Raw genomic sequence first — 22,879 nt, 5'->3', positions numbered from 1 at the left:
CAGAGGGGGCCAACCTCCCCGCCATCCTGCCCCAGCCCGCACGCACTGGTCACTGGAGCAGGCCGGTGGGGAGTGCAGTGGCAGCCTGCGTAGAGGCTGAAAGTGCAGTGGCTGCCCCAGGGACAGCCCAGGAGGCCCTTCCTTTCTCCAGCTCCTCTCCGTATGAATTATTAAAGCTCATTTATGATGGGCCTGCCCAGGCCTGTGGCTTCCCTGCATAATTCATGGCTCTCCCAGAAGGGCCAAGTGCTGGAGCAGTCACTTCTTCCAGGAAGCAAGAATAAAGTGTGGGGAAGGAATGGCCCAGACCTGAGCTATTCTCCACCCTAACCCTGTCACCCTGTCCCCATCTCGGACAGCCCAGCACCTCCACCCACCCTGCCCCATGGTGCCATCTCCTGCACACTGGGATTCTGGTTCCCCGGGCCAGAGTCCACAGGCTTTGTGTAGACTCATCCACTCCCCTCTATGTGCCTCGGTTTCCTATCTGTGGACTGATGGAGTTGGTGATTTTCAAACTGCAGTGGCAGCTAAGAGTCATCTATCTCCACTCCCCTTGGGGCCAAGGTCCATGGGTCTTCCAGATACCAACACCCACGTGTCACTGTCTGTGAATTTCCCAGCAATCTAGAGCTAGGACTGAGTAACAAGCAAGAGGAGCTCATGGATTAGCTAAGACTTCCCCAGAGCAGAGCAAAGGGTCCAGGCCAGGGATACAGAGTATGGATAGTCACTCTGCCCAGGATCCACTCTCTGCTCCACAGGCCCAGAGCCACCTGCCCCAGTCACTAACATAGATCGAGGGCATTTTGGGCTCTGCAGTGCCTCCTCCTCTTCCCATGTTCCCCATGTAGTCAGGCATAACATGAACATTACCCCTGCCCAGGCCCATTTAACAAACAGGTAAACTGAGGTTCAGTGGGCTGGCTCTTGGGAAGTAGAGGTAGATATATTGACACAGTCCCTGGGTGCCCAGCTAAGCACTGTGATGGGGGAGCCGTGCCCAAGCCTGGCCTCAGGAGGTGCACAGCAGAGTTGAGGCACCTGTGGAGGTCACCAGGAGAGTCAGGGAAGAACCCAGGAGCTCCAGCTACCTGTTCTTGCCCTGCACCAGTAGCTGAAGCCTGACTGGAGGTGGTAAGAGGCCCTGTCCACGTGTCACCAACCACTCCAGTCAGATTCAGTGATTCACATACTCCCATCTCCCCTTCTAGACATCCTCCCCACCCCCAGGATGAGTCAAATCCTTGCTAAGCCACAAATAATCATCCTCTGTGTGCATCTTCGATACGACCTCTTGCCTTGAGGAGGACAGAAGCCCCCTTCAGGGTCCTCTGTTCCTCTTTAGGGTAGAGACCCCTCTGTGGAAGCTGGCAGGGCCCCAGAGGACACTCAAGTGCAGAGGAGAGGTGGAGCAAAGATCAGAAAAGAACTTAACCTATCAGTGCCAGCTTTGTTCTCTGGCCTTGGCCCCCATCTACCTGGCCAAGTCACCTCTACCAGAAAGTCTTCCTGGGTTTCTCTCCACCCCTTCTCAAACCCACAGTCCTCTTTCTATTTTACTGACCCTTGCTTTAGGTTAGGGCTGCAGTTTGGCTCCATCACCAAGCTCCCTGCAGAGCTTAGCTTGCAGGATGGTAAAGAGTCTTCTGGAAACGTTTGGGGACACATTTTGCTGAGCATCCTCCTATCACCAGACTGGTGTCTGCTCTGCCCACTTCCCTCTGTTGTGGGAGAGAGGCTGGAGCACAGGACAGGAAAAGGGTCTCCAACTTCAGCAAGTAGCAGAGCACCAAGGGAAGGAAGGAATCAGTGGTGCGGAGCACCTGCTGTGGCCTGGGTGCTCTGGGGTTGAGCCCCTGGAGTCATATGGTACCCTCAGCTGTGTGCTGACTGATTCAGGCCCACTGAATATGGATAAAGACTGAGGCCTAGGGACTGAAGCAAGGCCTCACAGCCAGTCTGTGCTCAACCAGAATTTGAACCCAGCAGAGGGTGATTCCAGAGCCCTGGCCCCTAGGCAGTTAGGCCTTCTTAATCACAAAGTGGATGTCAATGGCCAAGACTTAGGAAATAGGGTGCAGTAAGGGCCGCCCCTCATTTATAACCTTTTCCACCTTTGAGAAGGGGTCCACTTCAAATCAGGGCCCTCACTGCCTCCCCAAGTTAGCCAAAGCCGGGTGCAATCAGAAAGTCCTTCCTTACACCCCACCAGAGCTATCCTGCTGTAGGAGTGTTGTCTCAGCAGTGCAGAGCCCAAGCTCCCTCAAATCTTTCCCACGAGGTGGTCCAGACCAGGGATGGGGAGATGCCCACTTCCTCTGGGATTTGCTCCTCACTAGTGAGTGCCAGGCTTCAGTGGGAGCCAAGCTGCATGTAAATCGAATGTAAGTGCTCAACCTGCCTTGACATGCGGTGGGCTGGTTACTCTCCACGCTCTGTAGTGAATCCTTTAGCAGTGCAAATCCCCTCTTCAAGCTGCAGTGAGGAGGGGCCTTCAGGTGCCACCCCAGTGGGCTCATCTCCTTCTGAGGAGCCCCAGGTTGGTAGCTAGGTCAAGAGCCTGTGCTGTCCTCAGGGCTGACTCAGTGAGAGGCAGGTTGGCCAAACCCGGCAGGGCTTATCTCAGACCACACACTCTGAGGTGTTTCCAACCTTTCACAAACTCCCTACTAGCTCCCTCACTCCCCATCCATCCATCCATCTATTCATTCATTTATACAGCTACTGAGCCACATTCCAGGCTAGGACTGAGAAGGGACACAGCGGTGAGCAGGGCAGATGCAGACCTGCCGTTGGGAGCTTGGAATTCAACCAGAGCAGACATCCGATCTGATCTGGACTCAATAAGTAGAGGGAGGAGTAGTCCAGCGAGCCTTAGGGGAGCAGGATGCACAGCAAGGTAAAGGGGTCTGGCCAGGTAAAGGTGGAACTGCAGAGCTGGAGGGCAGTCCAGACAGAGGGTACAGCACGTGCAAGGCTCAGCAGTGAGCTCTGCACACGGTGATGCCCTGTGAATACCCACAGACCAACCACGGGGACCAAAGCAGGCTGCTCTCACACTGAGGCCTGCAGCGCTCCATCCTCAAGGACACGGTGATCACCTCCATGTGATGGATGGTGAAGGGTGGTGAGCTCCCGACAATGGGGAGATGAGGAGAGTGGGTGCAGGCAGTGGATGCTAAACTAGGGGTTCAAAGAGCAGGGTTCTCTGTTCAGTCCTCGGCACCCAGCCTGGGCAGGCACAGCTCAGCTCCAGAGGCTCACATCCGGCTCTGAGGCACCTCCACTTGGATGCCCTCATCTGCATCTCAAACTCAATGTGTCCAATACCTGATGGTCCCCTGGACTGACCTTCTGCAGCCTCCTACAGCTCACCTGGCGACAACTCTGTCCTTCCAGCTGCTCAAGCCAAACTTCCTGAGGTGACCTAGGACCCCTTTCCCTTTCTTACACCCAGACCATTGGCAGATTTCACCACTACCATGGACACCACCCCGGTGCTCCTCTGTTCACACCTCTCCGGTGGTGTCCACCTCAAAGTCATGCTAATTTAATGGCCCTGCCTACCCTGGCCTCCACGGCCCTCTGACCTCTCCTTCCACTCTCCCCTTCTCCTGCTCTAACCACAACCCATCTCAGGGCCTTTGTGCTGGCTGTGCCTCTGCTTGGGACACTCTTCTCTCAGATACCCCTTGGTTCCCACCCACTTTTCCTTCCAGATTTTGCTCAAATGTTTTGGTGAGGCCCACTCTGACCTACCCCCTTCATTACACCCTCCCCCAAATTCATCCTGTCTCTTCTCCATGGCATTTGTCACCTTCCAACATAGCATGTCCCCTGTGTATATCACCTCCCTGCACCGTGGTCTGCCTGTCCCCAGTCATTGCCTGCCACACAGCATGGAGAGGATGAACGAACGGCAGGCTGTGGCGAGTGTCTGTGGAAAGAACAAATGTGCCCACAGCCGGGGAGGCACTGACTAGAAGATGATGAACTGAGTGGAAGCCTCGGGCTGCACCAGGATTTTTGGGGGCACAGCCTGTATGGTTAAACCCATGGGCTGACCCACAGCCATGCCTGAAACCCAAGGAGAGCCCACTCCAGGCCCTTGCATCCCCCTTGCACTGACTCTTGGGCCACCCTTGCCCTGGCATTTGACCTGTTTACGAGTCCAACTCACACATCCCCAAGGCCAGTCTGTGAGAAAGGCAAGAGGATGAGCTGCCTCTCCCCATTGTTCAGGTGAGAAAAACAAGGCTCAGAGTAGCTGTCACCCACTTCATAAATTTTATGTAACACAAGGTTACCGACTTCTTGCCTTGTTGGGAGAGGCACTGAACTAACACATGGCCTTTACCCTCTCCATGTCGGGAGAAGAGGCCCCGGGGCTATGTGAATCTGGGCATTCCCAGGGAAGGTGGGCTCTCTGAGCAGGGGACAAGGGAGCTGCTTAGCTCTTGGAAACTGAATCCATTCATTCCACTCACTCCACAGACACTAACTAGTGCCCATCACACCTGAGCCATGGTGCAGAGCCTCCTAGTCCGGGCATCCCCATGCTGCCGTAGACTTTGTAACTTGTGCCAGGGGAGGCAGACAGCACTAAGCCTCAACTCAATAAACATTAGAGGTTGAGGATGGGATTATTATTCGCCCCAGCTAGGTGGGGGCTCCAGTAGTAAGACCCTCCTGCTGCTGCCCCACAGTGCAAAGCACTCACGATTCTCTCGTTATTTTTTGACACAGACATAAAATATCATCTCCTGCATATGGCGTCTGGCACACAGCAGGTGCTCAAAAAATAATGCTCTAAACTTACAACCACAAAATATAGAGATATGACCCCATTTTAAAGATTAGAAAACTGAGGCACAAAATGACTCATGGTTACATATAGGGCTCTCTTTATGACCCTAGTTCCTCCCCTCCTTAAACCCCATCCCCTGGACCAGGCTTTCTAGCTGGCAGCAGGCAGACACGGGGAGGCTAACAAAGTCCATGGCTCCAGGTCCCTGTAGACGGCCCCGTGATGTCCCCACCCTTCTCTATTTTAGAATAACAGCCTCCTCCATATGCCACCAGTCTGGAAATCACCTGTGAAATGTATTTCACCCAGAACTGGCTTGGGAACCATGTAAATCACCCGGCTTAATGGCCTCTGGGATTGTTCCCTGCCACCCCTCCCCAGCCTCTCTGTGCCAGGGAACTTGGCACTGCAGGGCACCAGGCAGGCAGGGCCCCAGTCATGGGCTGTGGGCAGCCCAAGGCATCCTGGTGCTAGGAGGCACTGTGAGGGGAGCAGCGGCCCCAGGGAGCATATCAGCAGGAGAGGGATGGATGGGGCCTGTCTAGAGCTTTGGGACGGGGACTGGATTGGTGTGTGTAAGCCTCTCCCTCTCCCCACTGCTGCCCTTATCCTTGTCTTCCCATTAGTGGCTTACCCTCAGAGGAAGGTGGGTCCTGGTGTTCTCCCCGGGACCTCCACAGCCCTGAACAAGGAAGCCCAGGGTCTTAGGAATGGCTGGGGACCCTGAGAGGGTCTGTTAGAACTCCATCTGGAGTATGAGCTCCACCCCACCTCCCCCCGTCCACCAGGGGCTGCGTCCCATCACCCCCTGGATGCTGCCTGGAGCACCAGCCATGTGTGGTTATTATTTGTTTGGCCTCACTTCCATTTCTTCCTCACTGATGATCTCCCTCAAAGACGATGAGCTCCTCCAGAGCAGCCCTGGCACATAGTTAACATGTAGGGAGGGGGCTCAGGTGGGGAAGGGGCCATCAGGAGGTGGGTCCTGAAATGTAGGCAGGCCTTGGAGCCATGGGTCAACGCAGAGGGGCAGTAAGGAAGGAGCAGGGCAGCCAGTTGAGGGGCCCTGCTGATCTCCATGGATAGGCTGCAGACTGGCCCCTGGCCACATGCACAGGCATCTAGGACCAGTTGGCCCCCAACAGGTACCACAGCCAGGAGACTCCCCAGAACCAGTATGCTGGCCTGCACCCTCCTTCCCTGGCAGCCTCAGTTCTCCTTGCTGGAGAGCAGGGTGGGAGGAGGGGTCCTGTGTTTTACCTTCCTATCCCCTATGGCCCTGGCTTTCTACCTCAGCTGGTGGTTCTGGAAAATGCTGATGCCCAGGTCCTGCCCACCCAATTAAATAACAGCGCCCTGGGGCCCTGGACCCCACCTTCACCTCTCTCTCTCAGGTAGCCCTTGGAGGCAGCCCCTGGGCTGGGGCAACCTTGTAAGAGAGGCACAGGAGGGTGTGTGGGGTGGCCTTTGCCCTGTGGCACGAGTAAAGCCAGGCCCATGTGGGACCATCCCAGACCATGTAAAAGCTGCTCCAGCTTCCAGAGACATAATCAGCTTGGCCTGTAGACACCTGCGCTGAGTTTCTGTTCGGCAAACATTTTTGAGCACTTGGTGTGTGCTAGCCTGGAGCTCCAGCCAAGGACAGGTGGCCGTGCCTACACAGCTCGAAAGGGGAGGCAGCAGGTCTACTGCAGGACAATAATGGGGGAGCCTTCAGGCAGCCTAGGAAGCCCCTGACCCACACGGGGAAGTCAGGGGAGGTTTCATGGAACAATGAGTCCCAGTCAGGCACAAAGGGACTGGCAGAGGTCAGCCAGACCATAGGTAGGGCCTGTTTGGGGCTGGCAAGGCCCTTGCAACCCACCCAACCTCTCCCTTGCTTACTCCACACTCAGTGCATACTATGTGCTTGTTAAGCCCCCCTGGAAGGAGCTGGCTGCTGCCTGGGTGGGTACTCAGTCCTGAGGGCAGGGATCCCCTCCTATGCCCACCACCGTGCCCATAAGAAGCAGCCCCTGTGGCCGTGGTCTCCATAGCACCAGCTTACAGGGCAGGACAGAGATGACAGCTATGCAGATGGGTGGCAGGGAAGCATCATCAGCTACAGAAGGACTCATCACTCTGGAGGGTCCTGAGAATGATGAAGACACTGAGGCTGGGAGGAGGAGGGCAGGTGGCTTGCCCAGATTCCCACCGTAAGTTGGGCAGGGGCCAGGGCTAGGGTGGGTAGGAGGAAATTGGAACAAGAAGGGCAGACGGACACGTGTGATGGAAAAGCGCAGGAGTGCGGGGCTCCCTGAGGGTCCTGTGGTCAGGAGGCCGCCTGGAGGAGGTGGGCTGAAGAAGGGCTATGTGAGGCAGGGGCTGAGGGTTCAGACCCGAGCACTGGGGCGTGAATCCTGCCTCAACCACTCACTAGCTGTGTGATTTTAGCATCACTTAGCCCTGCTGAACCTCAATTTTTCTTGCCTATGAAATGGGAATAAAAACAGACTGATCTCATAGGATAGCATCTGTGAAATACAGCACCCATGGCCCAGCTCGCAGTGATTGATGATGTGGTTAAAATTACTTTCTTTACAAATGCTTCCTCTCTGTCCTTCCCCTCCCACCCTCTTCCTCTTGTCAGGCCTCTTGTCTGACCCTGAAGCTGATCCTTCCTCCCCATTTTCATCACTCCCCGTCTTCTTGCTAACAAAACCCAAGCCTGCAAGAATCTCTCCCACCTCAAACCCCAAGGTGACCCCATCCTTAGCTCAAGGGTAAATCCTGATTAGCCCAAGCCAATCACAATGCATCCTCTTGATTGCTGGTGATTGGTTTAGAGTGGACACATGACCCAGTGCTGGCCAATGAAGTGTCAGGGGAAGTTGACTAGGTGTTTCTGGGTGAGGCTTCCTAGCTTTAAGAGGAACCCAAAGGAAACAGCTCCTCTTTTACTCCTAATGTCTGGTATTTGTGATGCCTGGAGCTGTGGCAGCCATCTTGTTGCCATGAGGGAAGACAACCAAAGACAGACAACCACACCAAAAGTAAGGCCAGCCAGACAGTGTGCAAGTGAGGACTTAGTCCTCAATGACAGCTTATACATATCCACCTCTGGGCTCCCTGTTGGACGGTCTAGCATGATGAAAAAATCATCAGGCCAGGGTTGCCAAGGTATACACAGAAGCAACCTCTTTTCCTTGTACTCAGGTATACTCTTTGACTCAGATTTTGAGAGTTAGTAATCAGATCAATGCCTTCTTCTGGAAGGCCCCTAAAAACTGGGCATAGAGCTTGGGGGGAGGCATAGGGTGGTAGGAGAGGCCCACACAGGGTAGGGAGCCAGAGGAAAGCACTGGTCTGGAAGGCTCCTTAGCCCAGTACTCAGGCTCAGCAGGCAAGCCTGGTAGAGAGACACAGCCAGAAGGTGGAGCGGCCAGAGGTCCTACTAGGACCTACAAGTGGCTTGGCCTGACTGGAGTCTAGTCACACAGAGATAGTGGCCAGAGACCAGAATCAGCTCAGGCAGGCCCTTGAATACTAGGTGAGAAGTGGGGCTCTGCCCATGGCAGGCTTCTGGGGTGCAAGGTCATAGCTAACCCTCAATGGGAGACACTGCAGCAGGCCTGGCAGGTCCAGGAAAGGCAGGAAAAACTCTGGGTTCTCATCACGCCCACCCCAGCCTCAGCTCACAGGGAGAAAGGAGGAACGTCCGCCTGTGAGAGCCCTCAGCACAGAGGCCTGTTCCACCAGCTCATTTCTCCTTTCTAATAAATGAAGTTGGGGGCAGGGCTGAGGTGGGTTGTTTTGTTGTTTGTTAGAACTGGTGGCAGCACCAGCCCTGACCTTTAAGGCTTCAAATGCAGCATTTCAGGCAGCACCAGAGGAGGAGAACATGGACTGCGGAGGGAAATTACCAAGGATAAAATGCCACGTCAGGCTGGAAACTCATAGCAGAGCAGGGGCCTCTTCCCATCTCAGGAACACTCGGGCCCATTCATGCCCACCTGGAGACAAAGCTGTCCTTTCCAACGGCACCCTGAAAGCCTCGCTGACTCTAAAATGGCACAAGGGCATCGAGGTCTGCCGCAGGAAAACACCAGGAGCTGGGGCGCTGCACCACAGGCACCTTGCTCTGCGGGGTTTGCCAAAGGAGGCCTCAAATTGCTCCACATCTCATGTCAATAATGTTTTTATTTCAGAGAAGCAGCTGTACATCACAGAGCAAGGACTGTTGAATGGGGAGCACCCTTCAAGCAGCCTGTATTGAGCACTTGGGGGAGACTGGGCCCTGCCTGCAGAGTATGTGCAGCCGGCATAAATGTGGGGCCCCAAGGCTCCTTTCTGCCACTCAGACATCAATTTCCCTGTCTGTACGATGGACGTATCTGGGTCCCCAGAGGCTTGTATGACTGGGATATGTCCTTTCCAAATCAAGGACCTAGGCAAGGCCCATTATTGCCCAAGGGGATGGTCGCATCCAGGCTCCCTGACCCTACAGGGACTTTCACTGGCCCTGTATGCACCCAAGCCCTTCACAGACACTTCTGCTATTTGCAGAAGCCCCCTCCTAAGAAGCCAAGGATGCTTGGCCATCCCAGCACTGACAACACATCGGTCCTGAGAATGCCAGGAAAGCAAGACTTACAGTTCTCTCGGACATCAGAACCCATAAGATCAGGGCCCATACAGCCCAAGGGCCAGCACCCAGCACAGGGCACCAAGACAGCCTTGTTCATGAGGACCCAGTAGGCAAAAACTCATCCTTGAAAGGAAAAGCTTTGCTGGAGGTGTCCCAGAGGAACATGCAGGCATCATCGTGCCAAAGCTTTTATACCCAAATCATGCCTGAGTCTGACTGCACAAACGTCTTGCTAGGAGCAAGAACCCCAAACCTACAGCAGGTGCTTCAAATTTTGTCAGTCTCCTTCCTTCAGTGTGCAAGTGAGAAGCAACACTCCAAGAGGGAAAAACGCCAGGCCAAGGTCACACAGCAAGGGTTTCAACTCTGCCTAAGCCCCGACCTCTCCACCACCCTCCGGGATTATCCACATGGGAAGGGTTATTTGCAAAGATGCTTCACTTCACAAAGGACTTACCAAGCTTTTCAGGGTCCCAAGTCCTTCAGTGCATCTAAATACCATTTGATTTGCAAAAATTTAAATTACAAGGACGAAGCCTTTGTGTGTTTCCTTTGCAGACTGTCATTCAAGCCAGTTGGTAGATGATCAAACTTCCCAGCTCAGCCTTAACTCAGGCTGTTCTTAACATAAAAGTTTGCAAAACACTGGTCCTAACAACCAGACGGCTTTATTTCCCACTGCCAGCATTTGCCCAGACGAGCCCTGGCATTAACCTCAAAGGCAGGTGCAGAAGGTGGGCACAGGGAGCGCATTCTGGGTGCAGAGATAAACCATGAATATTCCCATGCACACATATGCACACACCCACTTTTGCATTCATATGCACAGACAGCAACACCTGTGTATACATACTGAGCATGCACGCACACACAACCTGCATATATACCAGCAAACAACATGCAAGCATACATGGGTACACATACTCACACACACCCACACAAGCACACGTCTTTGTATACAAATGAACACTCACACAAGCACGCACTCATGAACATACCCAACACATGTACACAAACACATGAAAGAGCACAAACATATGGACACTTCCACACACAAGCTGACATGTGCATACAGGCCAAGCGAGAAGCACAGGAAGGAAGACCCAGAAACCGCAATCAAGTTTCAGGTGCCTGTAGGGCCTGGCTGGGCAGTAGGTGGTATGGGTGATGGGACAACTGCCTGGCACGCAGTGTACAGGCCCAGCTGGAATGAAAACCCTCATAGATCCAGTCAGGATCCACGTGTCCTTGTCATGCATTCCCTGGGGCTAGGCCCATATCTCACGACGTTTCACACCCTAATCCAATGAGGCAGCACCATCACGGGAACCCTGTTTTACAGATGAGGTCCCAAGACCCAGAGAGGCGAAGGAAGTTCCCAAGGTCACACAGCTGGTGAGAGGTGTGGCAGAGTCTCAGTATGTGTCAAGAAGGGACTCATTCCGAAAGATTCGGCTAGCAGGGAAGGAAGGCATCAAGGTGAGAACCAGGGGGGCAGGAAAAAGAAGCAGAAGGGATGACTTCTCTCCCTTCTCAACTACTCCTTTCCCCTTTGTTTAATAAGTCATTTCCAAGGCAGGGAGAAATGGTTAATAATCAGCAGGATAGTCTTCCTGTGCCCCTCCCTCTCTGTTAAACAATTAGGCTGATCAGAGCTCAAAGTGGGTCAGTCTGAGAAGCAGCTTCGAGACACCCAAGGTGCAGCCAGAGGCCAGTACCAGAGGTGCAGACTCCTCACACTGGGGGAGATGGGGCCCAGCTGGGCTGGGGTCAGGCCTCCCCCTGCAGCTAAAGCAGAGTGTGGAGAGGAGCAGGAAGACCTTGGCTCTGTCTTCTTAGGGGACTATAATGTCAGAGTCAGAAGGGCCATGCTAGAGAGGAAACTGAGGCCCAGGGGGAAGAGAGGCTTGTCCAAAGTCACCACCATGAGAGGACTGGGTTGGGACTGCCTTTGACAGAGGACCCTAGGACCAGGACAACCCAAGGTGAGGATGCTCAGGTCCGCATGTGAAGATTTCCCCCCATGTAATACCAACTAGACAGTGTTTCCTGCTCTGTAAGGCCAGATCCCCCACAGACTCAATCACCAGCATCAGTGGTGGTCAGGGGCCCAGCAGGCTGGACTAGCCCCAGAAGGAGGGGGCCCAGGTGAGGTGGTCCATGAGCAGGACCAGGGCTGGGGATACCAAACCAATGGCCTGTGTCCCACGGTGGCAGGGCAGGGCTTGACTGAACACTGCCCCCAGGTCCTGCCTGCAGAAGGTCAGGCTTAGACTATGTGGACCTAAATGACAGCATCCTTGAGTCCCTTGCAAGCCCCCCAGGGACATCTCAATCCCCATGGTCACCTGCACCACCAACTCCCCCCTCTTAGCCACAGGCAGCTCAAGAGGCTCTTTGGGTTACACAGGACAAGAGAGAAAGGGAAAGGAAGAAAAGCAAAAAAAAACCAAAAAACACACATACACCTCCCTCTGGGAATACGAATATTGATTCTGTAGCTTCTTGTTTAGACAGTAGGCACCAGAAAAAAATAAAAAATAAAAAAATAAACCAACCTGACACGAAGAGAAGCTCCCCAGTTGGCTGGAGGGATGAAGCCAGCAGTGGGAAAACCCACCACCCTCACCTTTAGAGCATCCTCAGCCCTGGTCTCCCTCCCCAGGCCTGAGACCCTGAGCCCTCACTTAAAGACACAGGTCACTAGTTCCCAAGGCAGATCTCAAGTCTGGACGCCCACAAGGATGGAACTGGAAGGAAAGAGACCACCCCCCACCCACAGACAGCACTACCCTCCAGGGTGCATGCCACATGCCTGCCTTCTTTGACACCCAAACCTCCAGCTGCCCTTTGAATGGTTTCCTAGCAAGAAGAACCCTGGTTCCCCAGCAACCCAGGCCCCACCTGTCCACAAAGCATGACAACCCAAGCATCTATAAGGTCCGAGTCCTCTGAAGTCCCCTCAGGCCTAAAACAACTGCTGCAGGACTAGAGGACCCAACCTCAGGTTTCCATTAACCAGCCCCATCCCATGACCTTTCTCTCTGGAATCATACTGGAATCTGCAGGGGGCATGGCACCTCAGAATCTCGAGATGAAGTCCCTCTTTGCCCACGCCTCCATGCCAGGCAGGCCTGGCCCAGGACTTAAAGCCTCAGAGAAGAGAAAATCCTGGGCTGGGTACTCCATGATCTCCTGTGTACATGTGAGAGAGGGTGGAGGTGGGAACAGGGGCCATGAGCATGGAGCACCGGGCTGGCAGGGCAGCCGTGGACCAAGGAAGGCCCCCTTAGGGAGACCCAGAAAAAAAGACAGAGGGACAGAGTAGGAAAGGTTATAGCTGGAAGCCTAGGTGTAACTCACATGTCTTAGGCCTCTTCATTTTCTTCCAGAGACCCAGGTTTTGGGTCCCCACCTCCAACTTCCAGGGCCCACTGCCCAAATGTGCCCAGCCCCTGTCAGGACAGCTAAGTGTCTGACAGATTAGTCCCCTCCCTGCCCTGCCCCTAGCAGTTGTGGGGCTTTGGGAAGGTCCCTTCATATTTCTGAGTCTCAGTCTCCCCATCTGTGGGATGGGCATGACCACAGATCCTGAGGTTAAGGCAGTAATGTGGTTAAGGGGCCTGTCCTGAGCTCAGTGAGGGGAGGCCATTAGCCTGGTGACAACCCCCACCACAGTCAAGTTGGGCTGCAGGGAATGAAGGAGGGAGGAGTTGATACTCCATGTGGATGGATATGGCCTGAGCTAGTGGCACAACCCAGAGGAGTCCGGAAGATGTGGGTAAGAGACCCTGAAGGAAGGATCTAACCTCCTGAGAAAAGCATGCAGTGATGAGGGGACTGCATAAGTGGAGCAGAGAGATAGGAAGGCGCTCTGCCCATGGGAGCAGTATGAAAAGATTGGTGGGTGGGGGCTCATCAGGCTGTAGCATCAGGGTCTGATGTTAATGTTATCAATAGTTGCTATGGTTCCCACCCATGGAACCCTCCATGCCCACCAGAGGCTAACACCCTCTTCCATTAATTCTCACCAACAGCCTCCAAAGCAGCTTCTACTATCTTAGCTGGGGAAACAGAGGCAAGATCATTCCAATGGAGAGGGTCAGCTCTGGAGACCAAAGCTTGAGCCTGCAGGGTCTACACCTGATACCCACCATGTCCTCAAATTACCTCCTCCTGGGAGTTGGCAGGGTCCACCCTACACAGGCAGAGGGGAAAAGGAGGCACTGAGGGCAGAAGTGCTCACTCCATCTGTGAGTCAGACTCTCCTTGGAGACACTAGTGTGACTGAGAATCCAGAGGGAGATTCACCTGCACACTATGAGGGGGCTCGTCTTCAAATGTCATACTCCCTTCTCAAGGCCTAGCCTGACAGAGTTGGACCAATAAAGGTGTGTCCTGGCAGGGACAGCAGCCAAGGGTCCCCCTCTTCAGACCTCAACACTAGGAGGGATGTCAGTCAGTGGCAACGGGCTGTGAAGCCTCGACCCCTCCTCCCTCCTGCAAAAGCTGTTGGCAGGTTGTTGGGTAGATGGGGGACCCAGATGTGTGATGTTGCCTCCCTCTAATAGTGAAGATGCGGGCTCAGAGGCCCAGACAGACAACACGTCACCCACCATTAACCGTAGCTAGACTGACGCATGCCCTGTCGTGGGCACTCAGGAAAAGGAGCATGTACTCTGGCTGTCATTAATCTGCTGGGGGGCCCAGACTGCTCAGGCTCCTTTCTGCTCCCTACTCACCCACCCACTCCCAGAGGAAGGGAGGTGCTGGCCAGTACTGTCACTGGGGCAGAGTGGAGCTAAGAGAATGCAGCCAGCTGGGCAGCTCAGCCAGGACCCTGGGGAGCAGGGGACAGAGAAACCCAGGGATGCCAGCGAATAGGGGACAGAGGTCCAATAGAGATGAAAAAAGAGGTGAGCAGGGCAGAGTGGGCACAGAGAGATGAGAGGGATGGGCAAGGAAGTGGGGGGAGGTGGGAGAAAAGATGAGAGACTGAAGGAGGAGGCAGGGGACAAGGGAGAAGATGGACAGGATTGGGAAAGGAAAAGACACAAGGAGAGGCAAAACAGCGACGGCTGCCCCTCAGCCAGCAGCAAACAGGAAACAGGAGGAAGGAGGTAAGAAGGAGAATGTGTGCTCTGACTCCCATTTCCCCCATCTCACCTGACACACGCATGCACACACATGTGCTGACGCACACGTGGCCTCCTTCTTGTTTGAAGACCAGATCTGGGTCCAGGTGGGGTGAGAGATCCACCCCTCAAATCAAAGCCCCGTCCTCCCTTCAGTGGTAACTCCCCTGCCCTCCCTCATCCAGCAGCAGCCTTGGTCTGCTTTGCCTGGTGGGCAGAAAGCCACGCTGCCAGAGCGATTACAGAAATAATGGCCACCGGACCCCAAACCCACACTCGCTTAAAAAGCAGCAGCTTGCAAAGCTGGGCCCTGTCACATTGCCAGAAGCTAATGAGGAAATGACTTTCCTGTCAAGGGCCCTCTCCACTGAGGGGTCATCACCCTAGTACTGTGAGCTGAGAGTCCCAGTTCTCAGTTCAGAAAGCCACCTGTATCAAAGTCCCATCCTAGCCTGGCCACGCTAACCCAGGAGAATTTAGGAAGGCCACCGGCCTCTGAGCAGCCCCAGGGCAGCAGCCTGAGCCTTTCATGTCAGCTCAACAAAAGTCTCAACTCGAACTAGGCATGGCCATGCCAGGGAGGTGGGAGGGACCCTCACTCAATTCCCTCCCCTTCCTCTCTCCGAAGATCAATGGGCATCGGTATCTGCAGGACCAGGGCAGCTGAAGGGCGCTGGCTGTCACCGCCAGCCCTGCGTGCCGTCGCACCGTTAGTCACCTCCCCCTGGACCCTCAGAGCTGCACAGCCCTCACCTCACCCCCGCTCTCATTCCCTAATTACAATTTGGAAGGCATGTCCCAAATCCTCAAATTAGCTCCAACTATATTGACAAGAGAAGAGCGTCCAGCTGAAAATGTGCTGCTGCCATCACACCTGCCTCAGCAGGTCTTCTGGCTGGGGACGGAGGGACAGGTGTCCACTCTGGTCAGGGTCTCACAAATGCACAATGCAGGCCCAGGAGCCATCTGACCCACTGCAGGTTGGAAGGAGAAGGAGTGAGGTGGGAAGAGGTGAAAAGAGACATCTACTGAAACCTTCACTCAAGGAGCTACCAAATGGCTAGGGGGAAAAAAACTGTTTCTTGGCTTTGAGGAAAAAAGAACAACAAAAAAATAATGCTTTTGCTCTTTTTAAACATCATGACTTCAGTCCACTTTCATCACAGCAAACGAAAGACAATAACGCACCCACAAGCCCTAAACTTCCATATGATTCTATTCTCCCTGCACACACCCCACATAGACACATGAAAAATCCAGACGGTTGACAGAGGACACGTCCGTGTGGCACCTGTAATTTGCCTACTGATCACCCGCCTGAGCACAGCCAGGCTGTTTGAGGCGAGAGATGATGAGACGGAGAGAGACTCAGACAGTGAGAGTTTGTTTTTCCCTCATCTGGGAGAACCTACAAGCTGGAGTTGGCAGGTTTTAAGGCAGAACCAGGGGCTCCTACCCTTGGGCGCAACTGGTCTAATGATGCAGAGCCAGCCTTTCCCCTTTCCAAAAGCCAGACCCTTCCCCTTGACCACTAGCAGCCACGGCCATTGGTGCAGGAGTCTAAAGACAGGTGGCTCCTCAGACCCGGAGACAGATAACAGACAGCAAGGTGGTCACGGTGCCCCAAAGCCACAGGATGTCTGGGTACTGACATAAGGCTGGGTCATGGTGCCCATAGAAACAGCTGCTGTCCTAAAGGCCACAGGCACTGAATACCTATTCCCAGCCCCAGACACATCTGGCCAAGCTCAATTGGAGGAGGATGCCTGAATTTTGGGGCTCTTGGGGAGGGAGAGAAAGCTCAGAAGGACCACAGAGAACCAGCAGAAGCTGGCAGGGCCGGGAGATGCCCTTGTTGGCATCAGCAGCAACAGGGGCAGGCAGGGGTCCTCTCTGCCATTCACCCCCACTCCGGCATCTTCACCTCCCAATTGTGCTTTCCAGGGGACCCTTCCTCCAGGTGTGGTGGGGGCGGGGCAAGAACAGGGGACACTGACCCCCTCTGTGGCACTGGCCAAACAGGAAGGTGCTCGCATCCTCTGCATCCAGCCCTCCCCCTCAAAGGAAAAGGACAGTGAAGACAGGTGTGGAGGTGCCCCCCACCTCTAGCTCTAAAACGCCAGCTTGTTACCCAGGAGGAACTACAGGGCAGACGCGGAGCCGCCCCTTCACCCAACCCCAACTTCCCCTCTCATCCGGACAGTGGCAAGGGAATCAGCCGGCAAGCTCGGACCCCCACTCCAACAGGAGGCTTGGAGATCTTGCTCTGCCCAGTTTGGGGGATGGGGGGAGAAGGGGCACCTCGGGGAAGTTTCGCGACGCAGCCAGAAGCTCCGGGACCCCGGCTGCCCGCCCTCTGGGCTTGGGGCCGCTGCCCCCGGGCGAAGAGGGCAGCGAGACCCAGCGCCGCCGCTCCGACGCGGGGCTCTGAGAGGGACCGGCGCGGGCGGGGGGCGGAGGGGGGCGCTGAGCTCGGCCAGGGTCCCGCGGCCGGCAGAGGCCACTTACGTGTGCTGCTGAGGGAAGCTGTAGGCAGAGGCGCCGGGGGCGGCGAGCAGCGGTAGCAGCAGCAGCGGCGGCAGTAGCAGCGACAGCGGGCGCGGGGGCCGGGCCACCCGGCGCCCGGCGCCTGGACCAGGTCGAGGGCCGCGGTCGTGCCAGAGGAACGCGGTCCGAGCCGGGCCGGGCCGAGAGGCGCCGCAGGTCCGAGCCGGCACCGCCATGTTTCCATTCAAGATGCGGCGCCGCGGGTGGGGGGCGGCGGCGGAGGGGGAGGCGGCGGCGGGTGGCGGGGTGCGGGCGGGTGGCAGTCGGCCTCTCCTCCTCCTCTGCCTTCTTCGCGCGTGGCCTCCGGGGCTGCCCGAACCGCAGCGCCTCTGCGGGCTGCGCGCTGAGATCTCTCCGCCGCGCTAGCTCGAAGCGCTCTGAGCGCCAGGTCCCGGACCAGCGCTCAAATAGCGGCCGCCGCCAACCTGCCGGCGCCGCCCTCCCCCACCCCTTTCCCCGGCCGGCCCGCCCCCGCGCGCCCCCGCCGCGGCTACGCGCCCGACCGTGCCTGCGCGCCCGTCGTCCGCGCGCCGCCCCTAGCCTGCCCTGCTGGCCCGCGTGGTCGAGCCGAGCCCGGGTGCGCGCGTCCTGCACCTCAGGCGCGGTCAGAGTTCCCAATGTGCGCCTTACCCCACGCCTCAGACCGCGACGCTCCTCTCCGCCGCACCGCGGGAAGGGTCCCTGGCCCCGAGGCCCAGGGCAATCACATGTGTGACCCTTCTGGGGGCTCGACCTTCACCAGGCTTAAGGCCTGGAGTCATAGGTTTAATGGTGGAATGACAGGCTTCAGCAGAGATCGCAGTAGAGGGCAGCGGTGTTGAACTCACATTCCCTGGGGCTCCAGCTACCTTCAAGAGTCCTTTATGGGGAGACTTGGGTCCCCAGCTCCCGACAGAGAGAAAGGGCCGGGGTCTCCCGGCTCCCTGAGTAGTAACCAGGTCCAGTTGCACGGTTGTGAGAGGCTGGGAATGGCAGGATACAGCCCTCTGAAACTGCTCATTTCACTTCCTTGGGCTAAGCAGCCACTGTGAGCAGACCAGCCCCAAGCCCCAGCCCCCAAGGCTGGCACAGCCTCTATTTAGACTCCTCTAGTGCCAGGAAACTCACCCCTGCATAATCCAATTATTTCTGTCCTGGAGGTTCCTGGCTCTTCCCTGCCGCTGGAAGAAGGCTGGGCTGGTGTCATTTCTGACTGCAGCTTTTGGGCCTCTCAGAGCCTCAGTCTCCTTCCTTATGAATGCTTGTGTGGGTGCCCACCCCCATTTCCAGGATGAAGTGAGAATAGGAGTGAATTGCTTGGTAAATTGAAACACTCATGATTGGGGGAGAACATCCCTGTGACTCCCCCTGAAGTCGCCCTGGGACCCTCTTCTGCCCCTGGTACGGATAGGATGGGAGTATGCTCCCTGCCAGCCTGGCACAGGGCAAAACACCATTAGCAGTAACTGCTCACAGAGTCTGTGCCTCACATGAGGAGTGAGGGGCAGTAACCACCTGAGAAAAAGCCCCCACCTTATGATATCTGGGTGAGTTTCCCATCACCTATGCACAAGTCAGGCTGAAAAAGAATTTGCAGTTTAAAGGCAAGAATGGGAACCCTTGGACCAAGGAAGGTAGAGGTCAAGGATTGGAAATAGAGCTCAGGACACCCTTGACTTACTCCTCAGTCCTGCCTGGGCTGTCCCACCCTTGCCCTACCCCTACAAGCAAAGGCGAACAGCTTTGGAGTGTTATCCTCCCCTGAACTGAGTGGGTCTTCAGGGGCCAGACCAAGGCTTGCCATAGGCCCCAAGCACGTTATCAAAGGAAGGCCCTGGGTCCCAAACCCCTGATATGCCTGGGGCCTGGTGAACAGGAGGGGCCTGGTGGGAGGCCAAGCCAGGCCAGCTCTATGAGGGACAAGCAGGGCCCTCTCTGAGTCAGATGCCTGGTTGTGCCAGATGCTCACACCCCGGCCTCTGGGCAGGGCAGTGCTTCCAGTTGGACAGAAGGGGGAGGGGATGCTGCACAGAAGAGTCAACAAGCTTGAGCTAACCTAACTAGCCCCCTCCCAGCCCCCTGCTGTTTCTAGTATCTCTATCTCACTGTTGCCCAGAGAAGGGCTGGCCTGTGGTATCCTCCCCCATCTCTCTGCTGAATAAATGTCTCTGCTCATGGCCCCAGGGGACCAGCACAAAGGGCATCACCCCTCCTGGGTGCCCTCTGAGGTTAGGTGGGAACTTTCCCAAGGCCAACTCTGTAGGGGCAGAGTGAGAAATGTCAGGCGCAGCCTCCCTGCCCTTTGACACCAGGGTGGAAGTACTGACCAAAGAATGCCCAGGCCATCAGGCACCTGCCCCCAGCCTGGGTGCAGCAAGTCGGCGTTGGTAGTTGGGCATTTCAGTTCTAGCCGCCACAGATGTACACCTAATTGAGGCCGCTGGCGCCGAGGGAAAGGCGGGAGATTTTGGTTGACAGGCCGTTAAAGGAAGACAAATAAGGAGGGGAGGTAATTAAGAGTAAGTGGGTAGTAAGAGTTTACACACTCCAACTTCTGAGGCTCACAACATCCTCCGTCTCCTGGTGGCTGGCTCTAGCCACAGGTTAAAATCATGGGAGGAAAAATCAAGCCTTCCCGGGGAAGAGGGGGACTTCTAGGGCAGGAGCATTGACAGGTTTAGCAGCCAAAGCCTGGGGCTACCCACCTGGCCAGAGATGCCTGTGCTGGAAGACGGAGGGCAGCAGGGGCAGATAAGCTGCAGCCAGTGGATAGCGGCGGGGGGCCTGGTGGGTGCCAGTTCTGCACGTAAGCTGAGGGGAAGTCATCTGGGAAGGCCAGTAGAGACTAAGAGGTCTTCATGGAAAACCTACTATGTGCCAAGCAAGTCCTAAGGGACGAGAAAGCCCATCAAGAGTGTCCGGGACACCTGAGGCAGCAGGATCCCTACTTCAGCCTTCCACTCATCACCCTTTTGCTGCTCCATAAGCCAGTAGGCTGGACTGGCTTTCTCAGGGTTTTGCCCCTGCGGTTCCTTCCACTTGGAACACTCTCCCTCATCTCTACCACTTGAATCCAGAATATTTATGAACCCATAAATACCACTTATGCCAGGAAGACTTCTTGGACCTCCCCTCAACTAGACAGGCTTCCCCCTCCCTGTCCCCACTCTCCTGTCCCCCCACCAGCCACACACACATATGTAGCAGCCTCTGTCTTTGGTTCAGAAAAACATTGGCAACCTGGACTCTTGCCAAGCTGGGAACCATGTCACTTGCCCCTGTCACCCACTCAGGGCCCCACACAGAGCCTGGCCATTGGGAAGGCAGAGGAATCGTTGATGTAAGGACTTTTGGGTGGCATCTCCAGGAGCCTGGGGGTATGCCTAGGAAGACTGGTTGGGCCTGGGCATAAGGAGTGTCAGCTTGGGCATCAGGTATCACAGGTTGTATAGGCAAGTCATTTTGTCTCTCTGAGCCTCTCTTTCTTCAGTGATATAATGGGAGACATGATACCCACCTAGCAAGGATAGTCTGAAGACCCAAAGCATGTAACACCCTAAGGGCAGGACTTGGTACTTAGCAAGAGCTTAATGAAGAGAAACCACAGAGAGACTCAGGTATCCTTGAGAAGGACAGGTCCTACATGCTGGCAGGCAGGGAAGCCTTCCTGGAAAAGGAGGAAGGATTCCAACTTGGCCTTGCAAGAGGAACAGGATCTTGCATATTAGGGAGGGTAGGACCTGTCCTCCTGGGCCCCATTGACCCAGCTCTGTCTCCACTTGGGTCACTCAAGCTGGCTCTGGCCTTGGCAAGTGTCCTTCTATAACAGGAGGCCATCCCCACCTCAACAAGCCTCCTCTGACATGCCTATTCTCTGCCCTCTTTGGGCTGGACTTAGTGGTTCCCAAGGGTCTCCAGCAAGGACACATTCAGGCATGGGCTGACTGCCAGTGCTGCACCTGCAGGCTCCTACAGCTCATCCACTAGTACCCTGGGGACAGCCAGGGATGCGATGGCCCCACAAATGCCCCTGCCTGAGCATGGTGCAGATGCAGCATGGCCTCCAGATGCAAGCAGATAGGGACCCCATCTCTGAATATATCAAGAAGCCATCAAGGCTCCTCTGCACAATAATTGACCCACAATCAGTTTAGTGCCATTTACTGTAATAAATGGAGTTTAACATTTTCAGGCAGTGCAAGCCATCACCACCTGCACACCAAAGTTAGAACCAAGCCCCAGGTTGTAGACTGTTGGAGCCTGTAGAACCCCCTTATTAGAGAGAAGGGGAAGCTGAGGCCCAGAGAGGGGAGGAGACTTGCCCGAGGCCACCCAGGGGTCAGTGTAGATCAGGACATGGAGCTTTGAGTTTGGAGACCTGGGTTGTCATCCCAGATCTGTCTCCCATGACCAAGGGTGAGGCTAGTCAGAGCCCCCAGATCCTGGGCCTTATTGTCCCCATCCCCGCCTCCAACATGAGAGAAGCCAAGAACCCAGCATGGGGCTCCTGGAGAAAACCAGTTCTTGCACTGCGGTGGATGCTCCGTGGTAAGACCTCTGTAATCATGAGGGTCACCGAACCCGGATTATTTGACAGAGAGAGGACAATGGTTAATCAGGTAGGTTCTGGCAGGTATAAGAGGCTTGATCTTTGGCCCCTGCGAGCTCTCCACTTAGCAGGGGAATATGATACACAAGAAAAACACAGTGAATACCTCAAACCAGGCATAATTGTGCCAAGTGGGCAAAACAGAGAACGTGGTCACTCAGCGCTGCACAGCTCAGGTGGTCAGGGAACGCTTGCTGGAGGAAGAGGCCTTGAAACTGGCATGGCAGAGCAGGGAGGGAAGGATGGATGAATGGCTAGAGGCAGGGGAAAGAGCATCCCTGGCAGAGGGTCTGGGCAAATGCCTGAGGCAGGACTAGGCTGCAGTTGTGCAGGGAACAGTGAGGAGGCTGTCTGCCCAGGCCCCAGCTTCTTCCTTGCTGCACCTCTTCACCAGTAGGAGGGGGGAATGCAGCCCCTGGGGGAGCCCCCCTACAGAGGCAGGGAGACAATGGTGTGGCTTCACAGGCAGCGTGGGGCAAGCCTCGGCTCAGAGGTGACCATGAGCCAGGATGTCAAGAGGCTGTTCACCCCTGCATCCAGGATTCCAGGACTCCGGGTAGCATCATCCTCTGAGAAGGACCACTGGTTGTGTAAGCACAGGGAAGCACAGCTTCACCTTCCTGCCTTCACTGCCCTTACAAAGCTCGAGTCCTCTCAGCTCAGGCATGAGTGACCAGCCGGAGGGACTGCTCCGACCAGGAGCCCTTGTCTTGCTGGTCCCCATTCCCACCAGTAGCTGTCCTGGACAGTCTGGAGTTTTCTTTGGAGAGCTCTGGTCCACCTGCTCATTTGACAGATGAGGAAACTGAGGCCTAGGGAGGCGCAAGGGCTTGTCCCAGGGTTATACTGAGCAAAGAGACCCAGGCTCCAGATTGAGGTTGAGACTCTGTCTTCTGTGCCCCTCCCATGCACTGGAGCCTTCAGAGTCCTCAGAAACCCCCTTGGGAGGACCCTGACCTGAACATCTGCCCCAGGGGAGTGGGAGGCCCCTCAGTGCCACCCCTGTGTCCCACATGCAGTACATGAGCCCAGACGCTGAGTTAGCCCCCTCCCCCAAGGTATCCATCCCACCACGGCAAGAGAAAATGAGGACAAATAAAAGAGAGAAATTCTCCCCTCCAAAGAGCATTAGGTGTCTGAACAGCTTCCAAATAAATAAAAGTCTCCTCGGA

At 55.5% G+C, this 22,879-nt stretch overlaps 1 protein-coding gene across 6 annotated transcripts in view; it reads right to left on the bottom strand.

Moving 5' to 3' along the window:
* Window positions 1-17,569, bottom strand: part of CACNA2D2 (calcium voltage-gated channel auxiliary subunit alpha2delta 2) — a 136,916-nt gene extending 119,347 nt beyond the window's left edge. For all 6 annotated transcript variants that reach the window (XM_032458434.1, XM_032458437.1, XM_032458435.1 and 3 more), the window contains exon 1: window positions 17,081-17,569. In XM_032458434.1, the coding sequence (XP_032314325.1) occupies window positions 17,081-17,295 (215 nt within the window). In that variant the 5' untranslated portion in view covers window positions 17,296-17,569. The remainder of the gene's footprint in view (window positions 1-17,080) is intronic.
* Between the last annotated feature and the right edge of the window lie 5,310 nt (window positions 17,570-22,879).

This window comes from Camelus ferus, chromosome 17 (genome assembly GCF_009834535.1).
Source record: "Camelus ferus isolate YT-003-E chromosome 17, BCGSAC_Cfer_1.0, whole genome shotgun sequence".
Lineage (NCBI taxonomy): Eukaryota > Metazoa > Chordata > Mammalia > Artiodactyla > Camelidae > Camelus > Camelus ferus.
Note: the sequence above shows the minus strand (reverse complement) of the source record. Positions and strands in the feature narration are given on the sequence as shown.